The following is a 19,307-nucleotide window of genomic DNA, read 5'->3' as shown; positions in this document are numbered from 1 at the left end:
TGACCCAGTAATGGTACACGGAGAGAAATAGATGGTAAGAACTTATGATCTTAAGATGGTAAAAAGTAGATGTTATCCGGTATACAATCATTATGCTACTCGGTACTATTAAAGATGTTACAAAAAGTATTGTTATATGTTACTCACTACAATCTAGATAGTAACAGATAGAATCTAGATTGCTGTCCGTATATGTAAGATCAAATATGGTACCTCGTACTATCTAGATAGTACCCCGTACCATCTATTTCTCTCCGTGTACAGAGTTCGTCTCAATTATGGAAAAGTAGAATTACCCAGTATTGGTGCCAATATTGGTCCAATAATGTGACGGAGTTCAGCCCAATTATGGCACACTAAAAAAAAAGTAGAATTTTTACCCGAAAATCGGTATAAAAATTAACTGCAACAAATTTTATCCTAGTTGGGGGCGCCACCGTCTATGTAAATTAGCATTGGTTAAAATTACTCGCAATTTATCCAGCGTTTTTTCTGTGGGCAAATTGGAGTAACCGAGAATCGGTGCCAATATTGGCTCAATAATGGGACGAATTGATCGCCAGTACTGGTCCAGTAACGTTTCCCGTAATTCGGCAGACATTACTGGGCCAATTTTGATCCGTATTGGCAGTCGTGGCATTTCTAACATGGGTAATTTGTTTAAAATATACCAAAATTATAAACAATTTGTCCAGCCCATTACAGATATTTCATTTTCTTGACTATCTCATACTTGAAAGTTATATTAAGATTTTAATTTTAATTGAAAAAAAAATTCTATATAATAACAGAAACCAAATTGTAAGCTATACGCGGAGAATTAATAAGCCAAAAGTTCTCAACGTTCAAATAAACGAAATATTTTTTTCAATCTATAAATTATTAAAAATTATAATGTCCATATGTAAAATATAACAATTATTGAATTAATAACTTCTTTTTTAGGGTTTTGTGGCCCATGGCCGAAAGCCTTATAGTTTCACTTTGGCGTCCGTCTGTCCGTAGTATATTTTGGGGCACCACAGCTCCCAAAATCAAATTTTAGGGCACAGATCCCAAATTCAAATTTTGGGGCACCACAGATCCCAAATTCAAATTTTGGGGTCCCACAGATACCAAATTAAACTTTTGGGGCACCACAGATCCCAAAATCAAATTTTAGGGCACAGATCCCAAATTCAAATTTTGGGGCACCACAGATCCCAAATTCAAATTTTGGGGTCCCACAGATCCCAAATTAAACTTTTGGGGCACCACAGATCCCAAATTCAAATTTTGGGCAAACATAGCTTCCAAATTCGAATTTTGGGGCACCACAGATCCCAAATTCAAATTTTGGAGCACCATAGCTCCCAAATTCAAATTTTGGGGCCCCACAAATCCCAAATTTCCATTTACTGAATGGACATTTTCCCGAATGGACATTACATGAATGGACATTACATGTCCCATTAGTTAACATGCCCCTATAATTGACATGTCCCAGTAGTTGACCTGTCTCAGTAATTGACATGTCCAAGAGTTGACATGTCTTAATAGTGGACATTATCGAATGGACATTTTACCTAATGTTTTTGTTTGTGAATCAAAACAGATAAATGATAGAAGAAAGACCTCCACTCCACAGCCACTATCTTTCTTTTTTCTTTCATTTACCTTTTTGAATTTTGATTTTGCCAATTTTTGATTTTCTTCGAATGCCATTTTTTTAAAATTTTGCGTTAAATTTTTTGTTTGTCAATCAAGAGATTAATGATAGAAGAAAGACCTCCACTCCACAGCCACTCTTTCTTTTTTCTTTCATTTACCTTTTTTTTCAATTTTGATCAAATTGAATTGAAGCTCTGATGACGTTGAATAATTTACTGTCTGGGGGAGAATTAATTTATATAGAAATTAATATTTTATAATTTATAATTAATTTATAATAAAAATTTTGCTAAATAAATAAAATTTAATAGTACATAAAATTTATAAAATAAATTTTATTATTTATTTTTGATTTATTTATTTTTTTTAATTAAAATTTAAAGCGCCACGAAACCCTAGATGTAGGCGCAATTGCGCCTAGTTCTTTTCCTATTTTTAAATATTTAAAACAATATTATCTAATAAAATTCGTACTCAAAGTAAGTTGCAAAAAATAAATTTTTGTACTACTGAACTACCGTGATGCAAATAGATGAAAAAAAAGTCGTTGCAAAATCAGCTTTAGATATCAAACAAAAAGTCTCACAGTGTATGAGAAATATGTCATATTTTCTGTCAAAACCTTTCTCAATATAATTTATTTTCTTCCCAATTTTTTCGATCCATTTCTAAAACTAGAACGCGTATAAAATAAATTCCAGAATAAACATATAGGCATGTACTATATGTGTTTAATAGAGTAGATTTATTGCTATAAAATGATATTTGTTTTGCGCAATTGAATCGTTTGGCGGATCAATGAAATATGCATCTAATCTCATTGATTTCGCCGCCGAGTGTGGATTTTTCGATTCTTGTACTTATATATACATATATATATATAGCAACTATATTTTCTAAACCCATGTTTTCAACTATCTATATATATATATATATATACTATATGAATCTGGGCATTTTGATCGTGAACATGAGAGCAAATAATGAGAGAAAGAGAGAGATTATAATACTTTTGAATTGTCGTGACTCCCGTGTGTGTACACAATAGAGAGAGACTCAGTGGATAATATCTGTTCGATGTCGGGAATTATGTCACTTGAAAACACGTGCAACTTGCCAAGACACACAGAGAGTTTCTTCTCTGTATTTGTGCTGGTAATGGTGTATATAGGAATCGAATTGTAGAGTTGCTACTCCCGCGGATTTCAGTACTTCGCGAAGCTGCGTCGAGTTCGATGCGCTCCCTTTTCTCGCAAACAATTTTACGCGAGAGAGAGAGAGAGTGCTTTTTTCCCTTTTTTTTTTTCCTCTTCAAGTATATAGACAATATTCCAAACACTTTCATCCATATATAGTATTCTATTCCTTTCAAAATTCTACTCGAGTACGGATTGAAAAGTTTCGAAAAATATTAAAAATTACATTTTCTATTATATGTATACCTAAATTTCAGTTCCTCTTTTTTGACAATTCATAAAAATTATACTCTCTAAATTTGAATCAGCGGAATCTCGCTGATTCTCAACTATAAGTATACCACTGATTCTAATCAGCTTATATGCACTGATGAATTAGTGGAATTTCACTGATTTTTCAGCGTATATATCCGCTGATTGGTACCAATGGTATACTTATCGATGATTCAAATTTAGAGAGTATATCATTGTAACGTTTCTTAAAATTATATTGTGGATAAATTATTAAGCTATATGATCAGTCAAAAACAAAAGTGCCGTGTATAATAAATTTTATTTAAAAAGAATTCGTAAACAAAAACACTATAAAACTGAAATAGGATTCCTTTATAACTTAAAAAAAAAAACATTTTCTCTTCTTAATCGATTTCAAATTTTTATTTTGTACACTCTAAAGTGCAAATACTAATTTCGATTATAACACTGGTCCATATTTATTTATAATTTTTAGTTATAGAATTTACTGTTTTTGGGGTCGCTGAATACAAATATGAGGTGAAAATTATAAAATTCAAAATGGCGGATCCAAAATGGCGGACGTGAAATTTTGTTTCGAGTTTCAATCAAATCCATTAATTTTCGAAATTCCATGTTCGCCATTTTGGATCTGACATTTTGAATTTTCTAATTTTGATCTCGTATTTGTATTAAGCGACCCCAAAAACAGTAAATTCCATAACTAAAAATTACCTCGGGATCACATTCTACATGCCAACATAAAAGGGCAAAAACAGGGTTTTTTTTTTTTTTGAGAGAATTTGAATTCATTTTTCTAAAAATCTCGTCGTGATGAGCACTATTTGAGGTCAGATTCGTGTTTAGCGATTATATACATTCAGTTCAATAAGTATTTATGTAAAGAGAAATTTTGTTTTGGTACAAATAAAATTTTCATTGAAATAAAATTTATTTTACCGATCAATTATTGTAAATAATTATTATTTATAAAAAAAAATTCTCAATTTATTATATAATATTATATTATTTATATTTATAATATTATTTAAAAGAGAAATTTAGTTTTAATCGTCTAAATAGAGAAAGTCATTAAAATCTATGCAAGAGCAATAAAACGCAATCATTTAGTTTAGCCGAGTTGTAAGGTGTTTTGGTTAGAGGCAAAGTGTTACTTTTGCCCGACAAAATAAAACAATCGGAAGTGAATATGTAATGTCTATGTATAGCCGCCGGAAGTCTGCCGGCTCTTAGACGTCTTCGACGCCGTCGAGTCTCGTTTTTCGCGGAAACTTTATGTATATGCCATGGACGTTTTATTTTCTCTATTTTGAAGCTCGGGCCAATGTACTCAATTTAACGATTGTTTTCATTTCAAAGAAAAAGGAAAAAAAAAATTGTCAAAACGAATTTTAATTATTTCAAAAATTCTTATATATTCATAAATATTCAACTAAAGTTCATAATTTCAATTTTTAAATTTTACTTCAATTCCGTGAATAATTTTTTTATAATAGATAAAAAAAAAATTTTATTTGTACTATACAAAATTTTTATTTGTATGAAAAAAAATAGTTATTTACATACCTCTAGCAAAGGTATATATTTTTATTTAATTTAAATATTATATTATAAATTGGGAAGGAATAAAAAATTTCTCTCAATGCAGTGTAATAATTAATATCTAGCGTTAATCAATTTATATTACTTGATGTTATCGAATTTCCATTGCAGTTTTATTTATTGAAAAAATAAGATTTTCCGATAAGATATATTATAGTGATGATCTCACGTTTTTAAGTTTATATAAAATACATTTTTTTTTTAAATTGTCCCGAGATTTAGTTGACAAATTTAAAAACCAAAAATAGGTTTTTTTTTTAAAATGAAAAATTATTTTTAAATAACTTTTTTTCCAAGATGAGAAAAAATTTTTTTTTTCTTTTTAAATTTGTCAATTGGATCTCGAGAAATTTCCTTTTTATTATAACAGCTAAAAATTTTATTTATTTTTAACATTTTTTTTTGTTCTAATATTTTTAGAAACTTAATTTGATTACAGTAGGAAAAAAAATATTTAACATTGAAAATTAAAATTTTTTAATTTTTTCATGATCCGTTTGAAAAATTTTGACCCACTATAATTTTAGATTGTAAATCGTGAAGTAATAAATAAATTAAAAACTTTTATCTTTAGAAACTTGTCATAAAATAAATAAAAAAATAAATAATAATCTTATCGCATTTTTGAAAGTATGATTTGGTGTTTATTGGTGTCAAAATTGACACATCAAGAAGAATGCAATATCCATGGCTGAAGAACTCCAGGTAAAAATAAACAGATTTTTTTTTGTTTTTTAATTAAATAAAATGAAAATTAATTCTTCATGTTATGTATAAGAAATAATATAAATAACGGTTGTACTAAATGATATCATAAAATGCGAATTCAATGCGAAATAATATTTTTTTTCATAATATTTAAAATATGCTGAAAAAATAATTTATTTATTTAAATTTTTTTTAAATTAACCGAAATATTACGACAATCAACAATTTTTGATAAAACGTAAAAAACTTTTTCGATTTTTAAGAATTATATGGAAATGAAAAAAAAAATTGAGGGAAAAATTTACATTCTATATTTTAAAACAACAATTTTATTGAACCAACTAAAATTGTTTGTTGGCAAAGAAGAATATTAATTTTCATGTATTGTAAAAATTAAAATTCAATTAAATTATATTAAAATTAACAACCATAACTTTGTTGGCGCAACAAAAACAAATTTGGTTGTATATATGTGTGTGACGCTTCACGAGAAAAGGGACCTTAGAGGCAAAAAGTTTTAAGGTTATGTTTGTGATTGTTAAATTGAAAATACACAAAGAGGACCAAATCATAATTTTAAAAAATCACTTATGTTTATGTCTTTATTAGCTCATCGAAAATATTCAATAGAAAACGATTTTGATTTTACATAATTAAAAATTAATGTTTAATCAAGCAGAAACTATCACTAAACATAACCTAAAATTTATTTCCTTTAAGGTCCTTTTTATCGTGGAGCGTCACATATATAATGTTTTCTAGGCAATTATTTCAACTATTAAAAATAAGTTTCATGTCAAGTTTTAAGCTTTCAAAATTGTCTTAAAAATACATAAAAAAAACCTGATCTCAAATTGAGTACGATTCATAGAGCCTGGCTACACCAAGAGCCAAACAGGAGAATTAAATATATAAAAACCCAAAAAATAAAAATAACAAATTCAACTTATTATAATGTTTAATTTAAAAGGTAATTGCTTGTTATCGTGTAGTAAAATTTTAAGTAAGAGAAATATATTTTTAGGTTATAAACGTGAAAACATATGTTTTGACAGAAAAAACAGTACTGCCAATCTAAACAATGGCGCGAAATTTGAAAACTGGTAAAATTAATTATTATTTAAACAAATAATGATTTATTATTTAAATTGTAAATCAGTTTGAAAATGATACCAACCTAAAAATCTAAAATTAAGCCGCTCTCAAATTGAGAAACTTGAAATTCGTCATTTACTCAATTTGATACCGATCTCAAAATGAGTTGCAACAAAAATGAGTTCAGGTTTTTTCTGTAATTAAAATTTTCGATGTGATTAAAAAAATTAGTCTAGCTTTTAATTATTATACAAGTATATTAAGATTAAATTTTTATGATTAAATCAAAAAATCATTATTTAGTAAAATATAAAAATTTTAAATTCCGTGTGTTAAGATTTATAATTGGAGTTAAATTCACTGACACTTGAGGTCAGTAGCGCAGGTCTGAAAAAAAAGAACAGTAAAAACATGCAACTGCATTGCAGAGGCTTGCGGAAGACATTGCTTCATCTCATCCTCTTAATGAAACTGGAATATGTGAGTTAGCCCCCCAAACTCCCCCTTCTGATTATGTCATTAACTCCCACGCATGAAACATAATATGTCGTCGTTGTTGTCTTTCGCTAAGTAACCAGGTTCCAATTTGCATGCGCGTGTGAAAAATTTTATGTCTTTTCCTTGCGCGCTCATAACACAAACTTATATATATATATATATATATATATATATATATATATATATATGATCTTATCAGTTAATGTCATCTTTTGTAATTGCTTTCATATGTACACATTTTTTATATTTACCTGCGAGAAATATGTAAATTCGTATATACCTCCATATAATATATGTTTTTGAAAAACAACTGTTAACATATATATATATATATATATCTAATAGATATACCTCCATGAAGTTGGCGTCGACACGCTCAGCGATAAAAAAACATTTTTCACGAGGTCAAAAATATCAAATTATTTTTAAAAATGTTTTGGGTCCACATAATACTTTGAAAATTATTTCTCAAGGCATTATTTGGACCGAAAATCTTAAAAGAAAATAATTTGACATTTTTTGTCCTGTAAAAAACAATTTTCGGCGCTGAGCGTCGACGCCAACTTCCTGAAGGTTAATAGATTGATTTTTATGCAAATGAGATTTTATAGCTTAATTATAATACTAGTAAATTAGAAAAATAAATTTCAATTTTTATCAACTTAATCTTGAAAGATAATTGAAATAATATTATAACTTTGTGGCGTCTGGAAATTTATTTCCACATTTTGGACAATATAAACTTTATAATTATATTTTATATATTACACTAATCTAAAAATGCACAAACATGTACACAAATACACGCACACACAAACAATATGTATTAATATAACATTTTTATTAATACTTGTAATTTTATATATTTGCAATATGGTTGTGCTCAGAATATTTAATGTATATTTTCAATATTTAAATTTTTTGTATTTCTTAAATACGGCCGACCCTATCATAAAATTGGTTCGTTCAAATAGCCCGGCAATGTACTCTCTGTACACTTCTTACCCTCTTTTTTTTACACATTTTCCATCCTTGTTCAACTACAATAATTTTCTTTAATTTTATCGTTTTTCTCTTTTCCCAAGCGACGCTTTGAAAACCTTGTCACCATTTTTTCATTCAGTCTTTACCTAATTCTTCGTCCTGAGCACAACCTCGCTCCGAGAGCAAATTAAAGTTTATAATAAATATTTCTATTCTTGTTTTTAAATAAATAATTTTTGTGTTTTATTTTCGAGAGATACCCAGGCGACTAAAACTTTATGTACACTTCAAAAAAAAATAAAATGACACTTGTTTTGAGGTTATGGTTCATTTTCCATTTCAATTAAATGCGCATGCGTGAGTACATTGAGAACCATATATTTTGATTGAAACAACCAAAATATGTTTGGCACAACAAAATAAGTTTAACAAAATGATAGTGTTCTCAAAAACAATCACTAAATATTTTTTTTTTCATTTTTTTTTAAATTAAGATTAAATTTAATGACATATATAGTAAAATTGTTTGCTGGTAATTGTAAATTTTTATAGTTGCTATAGTAAATTTATTTCTTTCCGTGTATATTTTGACAATAATAATAATAATAATTTTTTTTACTAATTTTTTTAATAATAATTAATGTCTTACACCTATTACTATAAAAATAAATCCAATTCTTGGTGAAATAAATATATATTTTATTGAACTGAACGGAAAATAAAATATTTATTATTTAGTAAATAGGTGTGACACAATTAGCAAAGTGTTTGTTGGGCAAAGTTCCAAAATAATAATAAGATATTCGATGCTCAAAGTAGAGACAGTAAACTTTCACTTTAAAAAAAAATACTATTAAATATTAATAATGATACAAAATAATATAATAATAACAATATTAAAAAATGATAATAATAATAATAAATGTTATTTTTAAAAAAGCTACTAACCATTAAAAAAAAAGATTAAAATTCACAAATTTTTATATTCATCATTCATAAAATGTGTAATTAATTTGTTTTCTTTTTTTGTATTTGTTACAGAGGGCGAATTCCCTCCCGGTACGGACACACACGCCAACCTCTGAAAATCGAGTTAATTTACGTAGAAGTGTAAGGGGTGAACCACCCCCTCATCCGGCACGACTACGAAAACATCCTCATGGTTGGACTCTTCATTTTGCCCGACCCCTCACAGGTCCCTCTGGTTGTACCCGATCTATTGTACTATTACTCATCGTGATATTAGCCCTTCTTGGAATTGGAGGAATTGCTCTATACATTGTGTTCGGTAAGTTAAAGCAAAAATAATAATTATATATATATATATATATATATATATATATATATATATATATATATATATATATATGTGTGACCTGGACAGTAAAAAGGTGGCTTACGTGCAAAAACAAGATTTCGAGAAAAACGATCTTAAATTAGATAATTAATAATCAATATTAACAAGTTAATATTGATACATCTTCACGCTTTAAGGGGGGAACACCAGTTGTAACTCAAAAAATAATGCTTTTTTCAAGAATATTTTCCAAAAGAACAATGAATCTTTTTAAAGAATACTATTTATTAGTTAAAAGTACATGTAAAAAGCTGTAATTTAAAAGAAAAAAAAAATTTTTTTAACAAAAACTTTTGGAGATATGAGCCATTGAAGTGGCGTCTTAAGAAAAAAGGCGAATTGCGGTGACCAGCATTCTGCAAGTATACTTCGTCTGAAATACAAAAATGAAATTGATTTACATTTATTATAAGATTATCTAGTTCGTGATCGAAGGATTTAAAAAAAAAAAAAAATTTGACAAAATGGCGACCTGTCAAAGTCAAAAGTATGATTTTCGTTAAAAAAATACGGTCGATTTTCAGCTATATAAAAAAAAGTTTTGCATAAAAAAAAAAATCCTTCGATCACGAACTAGACTTATATGTGTAAATGAAGCACACTAAATTTTAAATAAATCGGTTTAATGGTATTCGAGTAATCGTGGTCACCGACTTGGAAAATGTCATTTTGAGAAAAACGCATTCAAAGTTTCAACTTACTTTTTTTTGTTCAGAAGAAATTTTGTTTCCAAGTTACAAAGAGTCATCGATTCTTGGACCATATAATAACTCTTCCGCAGTGGTTGCCGTTTCTAAATCATAGGAAAAGGCCATCTGTCGTTAGGGTCAGTTATGGCTGGCCACCTTGTATGAAGCCACGGGACGCGCCGATGCAGTGTTCTGTATATCTCATTTATTTTTCACCGGATCAACTTTGAAATTTACAGACACATTTCTAAATATGTGTACTTTAAGAAAATGCACAAAAAAAAAAATTGATTTTTCGAAAGTTACAACTGGTGTTCCCCCCTTAATGCCTTGAAACTCCTTCCTCGGGTGTTTTTGGGATAGCTGATTACAAAAAAATTCAAAATGGCGGATCCAATATGGCGGACAAAAAAAATTAAAAACCTATCGGATTTGCTTGAGACTTTGCTACTCATGGGTTTTCGGGGTTACTAATTACGAATATGGCATCATTTTTAAAAAAAATCAAAATGGCACAGTCCAGATCACATATTATTTATTTTAAATATTTTTCTTTTTCATATACAATTCGAAAAAAAATAACTTCATATACTATAAGAGAAAAAAAAATCCATTTACTGATGTTGAGAGGATTTTAAGGCAGATGTCCGTTTGCAAACGCGAAAAATCGGCACCTCTTTACTATAATTTTTTTTCTCTCTCATTTTTATTCTAAATTGAAAAAAAAATTATCCTTAAAAATACAATATTTCAACTAAAAGGAACAATTTTCGTTTAGTTTTGATTATTTCTTGTTTCCAGTGGTCATTAAATATAAGTCAAAATGTAAAGTTTGTAATTTTTTGCGGTCCCTCCGATATAGCCAATTCTGACTATCAAAAATTAAAAAATCAAAGTTCATTGTTTATATATATATATATATATATATATATATCAATATCTATTATTAATTATTGAAAAAAAATTAAATAAAAATGGCGTGCTATTAAAAAATGAATCTACCGCAAAAAATTACATAGTTTAATTTGGCTCTATCTCTCTGGAAATAATAAATAATAATTTAAAAACCAAACAAAAATTGTTTCTTTTAATAGAAAAATATCCTTTTAAATAGAAAGGTAATAATACTTTTAATATACTATAAAAGGAGAAATTCCATCAGAATGAGATATATATATATGTATATGGATCCGCAAAAATTGAGATTAGCTTTTTTCTGATTGTACGTAAAATGGAGCATGAAAGAGATTACAATTAACAATAAGTAATTAAGTAATTGAACTTAAATTAGTTTACGAATTAAGAACCACTTGGCAGCGTGAAAAAGAGTTTAAATGCCCCCTATAATATGAGTATCAATTTCAAAGCATATTTATAAAAAATTGAGGACCCCGATTCTATAAGACTTATTACGCTTAAGGCAGTCGCCTTGCGACCAGTCAGGTGGTTCAAATATGGAAAAAACTAAAATTCAAATTTTTTAAAAACGCTATTCTGTAGGAAATGAAAATCCGCACCTTTTTTTCCTTTGAGATTTTTTTATAAAACGAATATTAAAATTAATAGAGGTAAAAAAGTAGAACATTTTTTTAAAAACATGTGTTTTTCAACCTTCTACTGAAAAAGTTATCGATGGAATTTTCATTCTGAAAAAATTTCTCGCGACAAAGTTTTTCCTTACATATTAAAGAAGTTTTTCCAAAAGTTTGGAATTAATTCTATAAAAAATAAAGAAGTTATAACGAAAATAGTGAAAAACTATTTTTCCTTATACTGCAGCAGTAGCCATGACACCTCACGGCTTAGTTTCTTCAGGGGCGTTCTAATTATATAATTCGCCCTACACTCGAACATCAAAAAATAATTATTTATTTGTTATAAAAAATATATTTCTTAAATTAAATAATAAATTATTATTTCATTTTGTATAAGAAAATTATTATTTTTCCTATTCAAAATGTATAAATACTGATTTCAAATATAAATTATAATTCTTAATATGTATTTTGGATATATTTTTGTTTATTAACAGAAATAGAATACAAAAATATTTCATTATTAGTAAAATCAAAAATTTGTATGACAAATTATTTCGCATGATCGAGTGTAGGGTGAATTATATAATAAGAACGCCCCTGAAGAAACTAAGCCGTGAGGTATCATGGCTACTGCTGCAGTATAAGGAAAAATAGGTTTTCACTATTTTCGTTATAACTTCTTTATTTTTTATAAAATTAATTCCAAACTTTTGGTAAAACTTCTTTAATATGTAAGGAAAAACTTTGTCGCGAGAAGTTTTTTCAAAATGAAAATTCCCTCGATAACTTTTTCAGTAGAAGGATGAAATGACAATTGTTAAATATTAAATGTTTTAATTTATTATAATTATAACAACAATATTAATTATATTATATTATAATATATTATATAATAATATATGTGACGCGATCTGAAGAAAGGGACCTTAGAAGCAAAAAATTATAGGTTACTTTTTGAAATTTTTAAGTGAAAATACCCAAAGACGTTTAACTCGTAATGCAAACTAATGATATTTAGGTCTTCATTACATCCAAAGTATTCAATAAAAACTGATTTCAGTTTTATAAAAACAAAAATAAACTTTTAGTTCAAGTAAAACTGTCATAAACATAACCTATAATTCATTTGCTTCTAAGGTCCCTTTCTTAAGATCGCGTCACATATTTTTTTATCTTATATTATATTATATTATATTATATTATATTATATTATATTATATTATATTATATTATATTGCTGTAAATTGCCCCACAAACACAAGGAGATTTTGCAAATTTTTTAGAAAAATGTTCATAATAAATCGAAAACATTTTAAAATATCGGTTTTTATATTTATTATCCACAGTAAACCTTTATAAAGAGATTTTAAAGGTATATATCCAAAAATTCGTAAAAAATTCCATAAAATTGCAAAATAACCCTTTTTTGGGATGAAAATGCAAAATAACCCTTTTTCGGGTTAAAATTGAAAAAACATGTTACAAAAGAAAGTATGTAAGATTTTCTAAAAGCATATGGCAAAGTATATTTTGATTTATTTGAAAATAAGTGAAAATAGATTTTCCAAGGACGGTGTCGAGGTGTTGGTGTCGCTTTTGGAAATTTGTTAACTTAATATAATAGAAGAAAATAATAACAATTTTCTTGATTTTTTTATAATTGTCGTCTTTAGTAGTATAAACGAAATAAAATGCACCAAATTTCAAAAAAATCCATTAATATTTGTCAAAATTCCGAAGAGTTATGTTTTAAAAGTCCATTAAATTATCGTAAAAAAAATGTTCTACTTTTTTACCTCTATTAATTTTAATATTCGTTTTATAAAAAAATCTCAAAGAAAAAAAGGTGCGGATTTTCATTTCCTACAGAATAGCGTTTTTAAAAAATTTGAATTTCATTTTTTTCCATTTTTGGACCATCCTGACTTGTCGCAACGCGGCTGCTTCAAGCGTAATAGTCTCCTTATAGAATCGGGGTCTTCAATTAGCTTTCGCTAATTCCTTCAAATATTCACGTTTTGAGATGCCCTGAATCGAAAAATCATGGTCCGTCGATTGTGTCTGTCTATATGTTTTTCTGTAGACACAAAATGTTGTTGACATTTTCTATGTCGTTTAACATTAACTCATTTTGAGTTGCAACAAAAATGAGACTAAGTTTTTTCTGTGATAGTTAACTCATTATGACCAATCGAAAAAAAAATTGAGTTCTTTTTTTTTACCACGTTATAAATATATAGAGTATATAGAAACATACACTTGCACCATAGCCTTCATTCGGTTATAATTCAATATTATTGAAAGTGCCGACAATAATTCTTTCATTTGATATACATTTGAGTATATTGTGAGTAAAAAAAAAAGCAAAACCTTCAATGCGCTCGACTAAACATTTCTCTCCAAAGGATCAGTCGGGTCACGTGGAGTATTTATAAACCTGATCTCATGTCAGAAGAAAATGCTACTAGAATTGTAAATCATGACATTTGGAATCATATAAAATCACTTTTGAAATACGATTAATTAAAAGGAGAATTGTTTCATTTTTAAAAATACTTTTATTTTTACTACTTACGTTTATAATATTAAACTACAAAGCCTTTTCTATTTTTTAGAACTTTAGAACCTAACCTATAAAAAGGTTAATTTGCAATTAGCTAGCATAGGAGTTGTTTACTAACAATCACCTAATCCAAAATACTTCATATAGGGCTCGTTTGATGCGGAATTATATAAGCTTTCAAGTATTATGGTAAATTTAGAATTACGGTGACTTTATTTGTTTGTAAAATATTTTATTTTTTATTAACATTAATTAATTAAAATCTTCACCTAGAACAGCGATATGTTTTACTAAAACAGGAAACAGGTTTATATTAAAAGTACCTATACATTTTAAGCTTCATTTTATGGGGTAAAAAAAGTCAAAATTATTTTTAATTTTCAAAAAAGGGATAAATTTAAAAAAAAAATTTTGCACTTATTTAAAAAATATATATATATATCTATTAATTAAAAACAATTCTCTTTTAAAATATGATTGAATATATATTAAAATTTTGTGAAATTTAGTATTTTTTTTTAATATAACATATCAAGAAACGAATTTTCGCGTGCTATATTATGTTGCTAAAATCAAGATTTTATAAATCGAATCTCGACTTTGAACGCTACTACTAGACTTGTAAATCACGACATTTAGGGGCATGAGAATGTATCCGCGGTTCGATCTTGCGGTCATGTGCAAGTCGTTGATTTATAATCTGCCGTGAAATCGTTGCGCACCCGACTTTCAACGATGATTTGCGTTTGATATATAGTACCCCAACTATATATATTATTTTTTTCCTTGCATCTTGATTATTATTATTAATATTATTATTATTATTATTATTTTGCAATTCTTATTTTTTTTTTTAATTTTCTATTCACAAAACAATCACAATTTATAATTAGTACCTATGTAATTGTAAATCGCATATATATATATATATATATATATATATATATATATATATATATTTAAATAATTGAAAGTTTTCTTACGGGCTTGCGTGCAAATATTACACTTATTGTAAAATGCGTCTCAAAATAATTACATATATTATTTTGGACTCGAGAGACCTTATTTGCACGATTAAGTAAATTATCCATTTCCTTAACTCGCCAACAATTTTGAGACAAAAAATACATATTTTGTAATGAGAAAATTGTTTTATATGAAATGCAATAATTTTTTAAGGTCTTAAAGGATATAGGTATATATATATCTATATTTCTGTTTATTTTGTTTTTTAAATTTTCCTTGAGATGAATAAATACATGTATTTTACTTTTTTTTCCTATATTTCGTGCATAATAAGAAAATCATGAATGTCTGAAGGATATTATAATATACTCATAGGACTATTTTTACGAGTAAAAATTAAAATGTTTATAGCAGAGAGAAACATTTAATATGTGTGCTATTCCATGAGTTTTTTTATCACTTTTCGGAGTAACCTTTCCAAATTAAATGAAACATTTTTTTTATAATATTTATTAATATAAAGGTCCAAAATAATCATTTTTTAAGTAAAAACAATTGTTTATTTAAAAAATACAATAATAAATAATGAAAAAAAATTCACTTTTTTTCTGCACCACCAAATAAATTTGTTTAAAGATCAAAATTTTCCTTATTTTTCAAGCTCTCATACCGTACAAGAAAAATGTCATGATTCGAAATAATTAACTCACAATTTATTAATTCATATATTAAAATCCACATAAAATCCTATGTGTCATGTAAGAAACTATATAGGATCCTATGAAAAATCATATAGGAAATTGAGACATGATTTGAAGTAGGATTCGATGTAAATATTTATAAACGTATTCTTAGGTAATAAATTATGTAAATTCCTACGTGAAATCCTACAATTTTTTCTGGTCACATTTTTTCTTTCAATTTCTTATGTCAATTTCCTTCGTGTTTTCTCACTAAAAAACATACCAAAATTCATTGCTCAATCCTTAACCAGAAATTTTCCTATATCAAATCATACATATAATTTCCGACTTGGTATCTTAGATGGACAATTAAAACAATGAAATCCTCACATGACATCCCACATAAATTCCTATGTGATGAATTCTTACATGAAATCCAATAAAGGATCCTATATAGGATTTTATATATGATCCTACATAAGATTTTACATGGATTTTTATAATATATTTCTGTATGATGAATTCTTACATGATATCCTATATAGGATTTTATGTAGGATCCTTTACAAGATCCTATAGTTCAAAACACTGCTTTCCTAAACGAAATAAAATTAAACGGAAAAAAGTTCATATCTTATAAACAAATTAAATCATTTAATATTAAAGGTTACAAAACAAAATGTTAATTTAGACAATGATTTTAATGGAATAATTTGAAACTTGTTACTCGGGAGTTTTGGAGGATGCTGATTATAAATTTGATATCAACTAATATAGTAAATGACGAATATTATTATTTTGCTAATAAATTAAAATTATCGATAGAAAAAGAATGAAAACATGTTGAAAAAATTGGCAGAATATTTATTTTGGCTGCATTGTAATTTTTCCATAAAAGAAAAGTTTTAAACTCGTTAAAAAATACAAAAAAATATTTTTACTTCATTCCGAAGATTATTATTAAATATTGTTGACTTTGGATTTTATGTTTCTTGTAATAAAAATATAGAAACGTGAAAAGATTAAAAAGAATTAATGTTGCCTTGCTCTTTTAAATTCCTTTTTAAAAAAGTTTTGAAATCGTTAAAAAGTTTTTTTAAAAAATTATTTTGCCTAAAGGGTCCGTCCATAAACTACGTTACCTATTTTAGGGGAGGAGGAGGTCTAAAAAGTATGGAAAATTGGTAACGTAGTTTATGGACGGTCCCAAAGTAGTTGCAATTTTAAAATTAAGTAAATAATTTTTAACGAATTAATATAAGAATTGATTATTATCATAATAATTGATAACTATTGAAGTAATACTAATTCGTAAAAAATATTTACTTAATTTTATAATTTCCCAACTACTTTAGGCAAAATAATTTTTCAAAAATTTTTAACGATTTCAAAACTTTGTCGCAAATAAAATTTAAAAGCAAGGCAACGATAATAGTATTTTAATCTTTTCAAGTTTCTATACTTTATTACAAGAAACATAAAAATCCAAGGACAATAATACCCCAACTGACCCTATTAGTTGGTATCAGCATCCCTGAAAACTCCCGAATAACAAAAATCCTGTAAGTCGGGTTTTTTTACGAATTTGACAGATATTATCCCCAATTTTTTTCAGTATTTTTTCCAAATCTACCAGATATTCTTTCTCATATTTACTTATCATCTTTTCCGAATCAATTGGAAATTATACCGACTATTTTTGCAAATATTTTTCCTATCGTTAAGTAATAATTTTTTCAAACTAATCGGAAATTTTATCCTTATTTGATAAATAAAGGCTATAAATAAAAAAAATAAAAGTTTGTATAAAAAGCTAAATTTATTTACAAAACGACATAAAAATGATTATTTTCGAATTCTATTAATATTAAAATACTTAAGTATATGTCTTAAAGAAAGGCAGACGTGCATCTTTTATAATATTTTGGTTTCAGGAAAATCACATTTATGAATTAAAACTGACAATATTTGCAATTAACCTGATCACTTTTGAATCCTCTTCCGTTTTTTTTATTTATTTTTTCTTCCTCTCTTGTGTCCTGTTTGTGGATTAATGTCCATCAACATCCTAGGAAAACAAATGTTTCCATTATTTATAAAAAGTAGTTAGTGATGTTTAAAAAAAAGTTAAATTTCATTTTGAGTTTAATTTTTTGATCATTTTTCTCAGTGCATTTCTTTATGAATCCTAAAAAAGTATTGTTATAAAAGTATTAATTATTATTTACCTTTTAATGAACTCCTTGAATATTATTAAATCAAATTTTTCATTTCACAAAAAAGTGACTTTCACTATTATAGGTATAAAAAAATTTTTCTCACTAGTTGTTATATGTAGTTGTTATATGCGTGAAAGTCCTCTCTGAGGAAATGTCGAAAATGTGAAAAATTTTCAAACATTTTATCTGTATATTTCAATACGAAAAATTTTGAAAACTTTTCGTCTAAATAAATCTATAAGAAAAAAACGAGACCCGAGAAACTCATAAAATAGGCTTTCTGGTAATATGAAACCCTTGTAGTTTTTAGACGAAAAGTTTTCAAAATCCACAAACAGGACACAAGAGAGGAAGAAAAAATAAATAAAAAAAAACGGAAGAGGATTCAAAAGTGATCAGGTTAATTGCAAATATTGTTAGTTTTAATTCATAAATGTGATTTTCCTGAAACCAAAATATTATAAAAGATACACCTCTGCCTTTCTTTAAGAAATATACGTAAGTATTTTGATTTTAATAGAATTCGAATAGAATTATTTTTATGTCGTTTTGTAAATAAATTTAACTTTTTATACAAACTTTTATTTTTTTTATTTATAGCCTTTATTTATCAAATAAGGATAAAATTTCCGATTAGTTTGAAAAAATTATTACTTAACGATAGGAAAAATATTTGCAAAAATAGTCGGTATAATTTCCAATTGATTCGGAAAAGATGATAAGTAAATATGAGAAAAAATATCTGGTAGATTTGGAAAAAATACTGAAAAAAATAGAGGATAATATCTGTCAAATTCGTAAAAAAATCCGACTTACAGGATTTTTGTTATTCGGGAGTTTTCAGGGATGCTGATACCAACTAATAGGGTCAGTTGGGGTATTATTGTCCTTGGATTTTTATGTTTCTTGTAATAAAGTATAGAAAATTGAAAAGATTAAAATATTATTATCGTTGCCTAGCTTTTAAATTTTATTTGCGACAAAGTTTTGAAATCGTTAAAAATTTTTGAAAAATTATTTTGCCTAAAGTAGTTGGGAAATTATAAAATTAATTAAATATTTTTTACGAATTAGTATTACTTCAATAGTTATCAATTATTATGATAATAATCAATTCTTATATTAATTCGTTAAAAATTATTTACTTAATTTTATAATTGCAACTACTTTGGGACCGTCCATAAACTACGTTACCAATTTTCCATACTTTTTAGACCTCCTCCTCCCCTAAAATAGGTAACGTAGTTTATGGACGGACCCTTTAGGCAAAATAATTTTTTAAAAAAACTTTTTAACTATTTCAA

The 19,307-nt window shown here is 26.7% G+C and overlaps 1 protein-coding gene and 1 long non-coding RNA gene across 3 annotated transcripts in view; one reads left to right on the top strand and one right to left on the bottom strand.

Annotated features, from left to right (window-relative positions):
* Nucleotides 1-19,307, top strand: part of LOC127283717 (uncharacterized) — a 189,354-nt gene that overhangs the window by 142,552 nt on the left and 27,495 nt on the right. For both annotated transcript variants that reach the window (XM_051308748.1, XM_051308749.1), the window contains exon 3: nt 9,030-9,276. In XM_051308748.1, coding sequence (XP_051164705.1) covers nt 9,030-9,276 — 247 coding nt within the window. The remainder of the gene's footprint in view (nt 1-9,029; nt 9,277-19,307) is intronic.
* LOC127283732 (uncharacterized) lies at nt 9,553-10,350 on the bottom strand. Its single transcript, XR_007843390.1, has 2 exons — nt 10,047-10,350; nt 9,553-9,718 (listed from the first exon to the last, which is right to left on the bottom strand). It is a non-coding gene; the product is annotated as an uncharacterized LOC127283732 (long non-coding RNA).

Source organism: Leptopilina boulardi, unplaced genomic scaffold, assembly GCF_019393585.1.
Source record: "Leptopilina boulardi isolate dan_hultmark-lab unplaced genomic scaffold, ZJU_Lbou_2.1 LbouV2_310, whole genome shotgun sequence".
In the NCBI taxonomy this organism is placed as follows: domain Eukaryota; kingdom Metazoa; phylum Arthropoda; class Insecta; order Hymenoptera; family Figitidae; genus Leptopilina; species Leptopilina boulardi.
The sequence above is the reverse complement of the archived record's forward strand: the minus strand, read 5'-3'. Positions and strand labels throughout refer to the sequence as shown.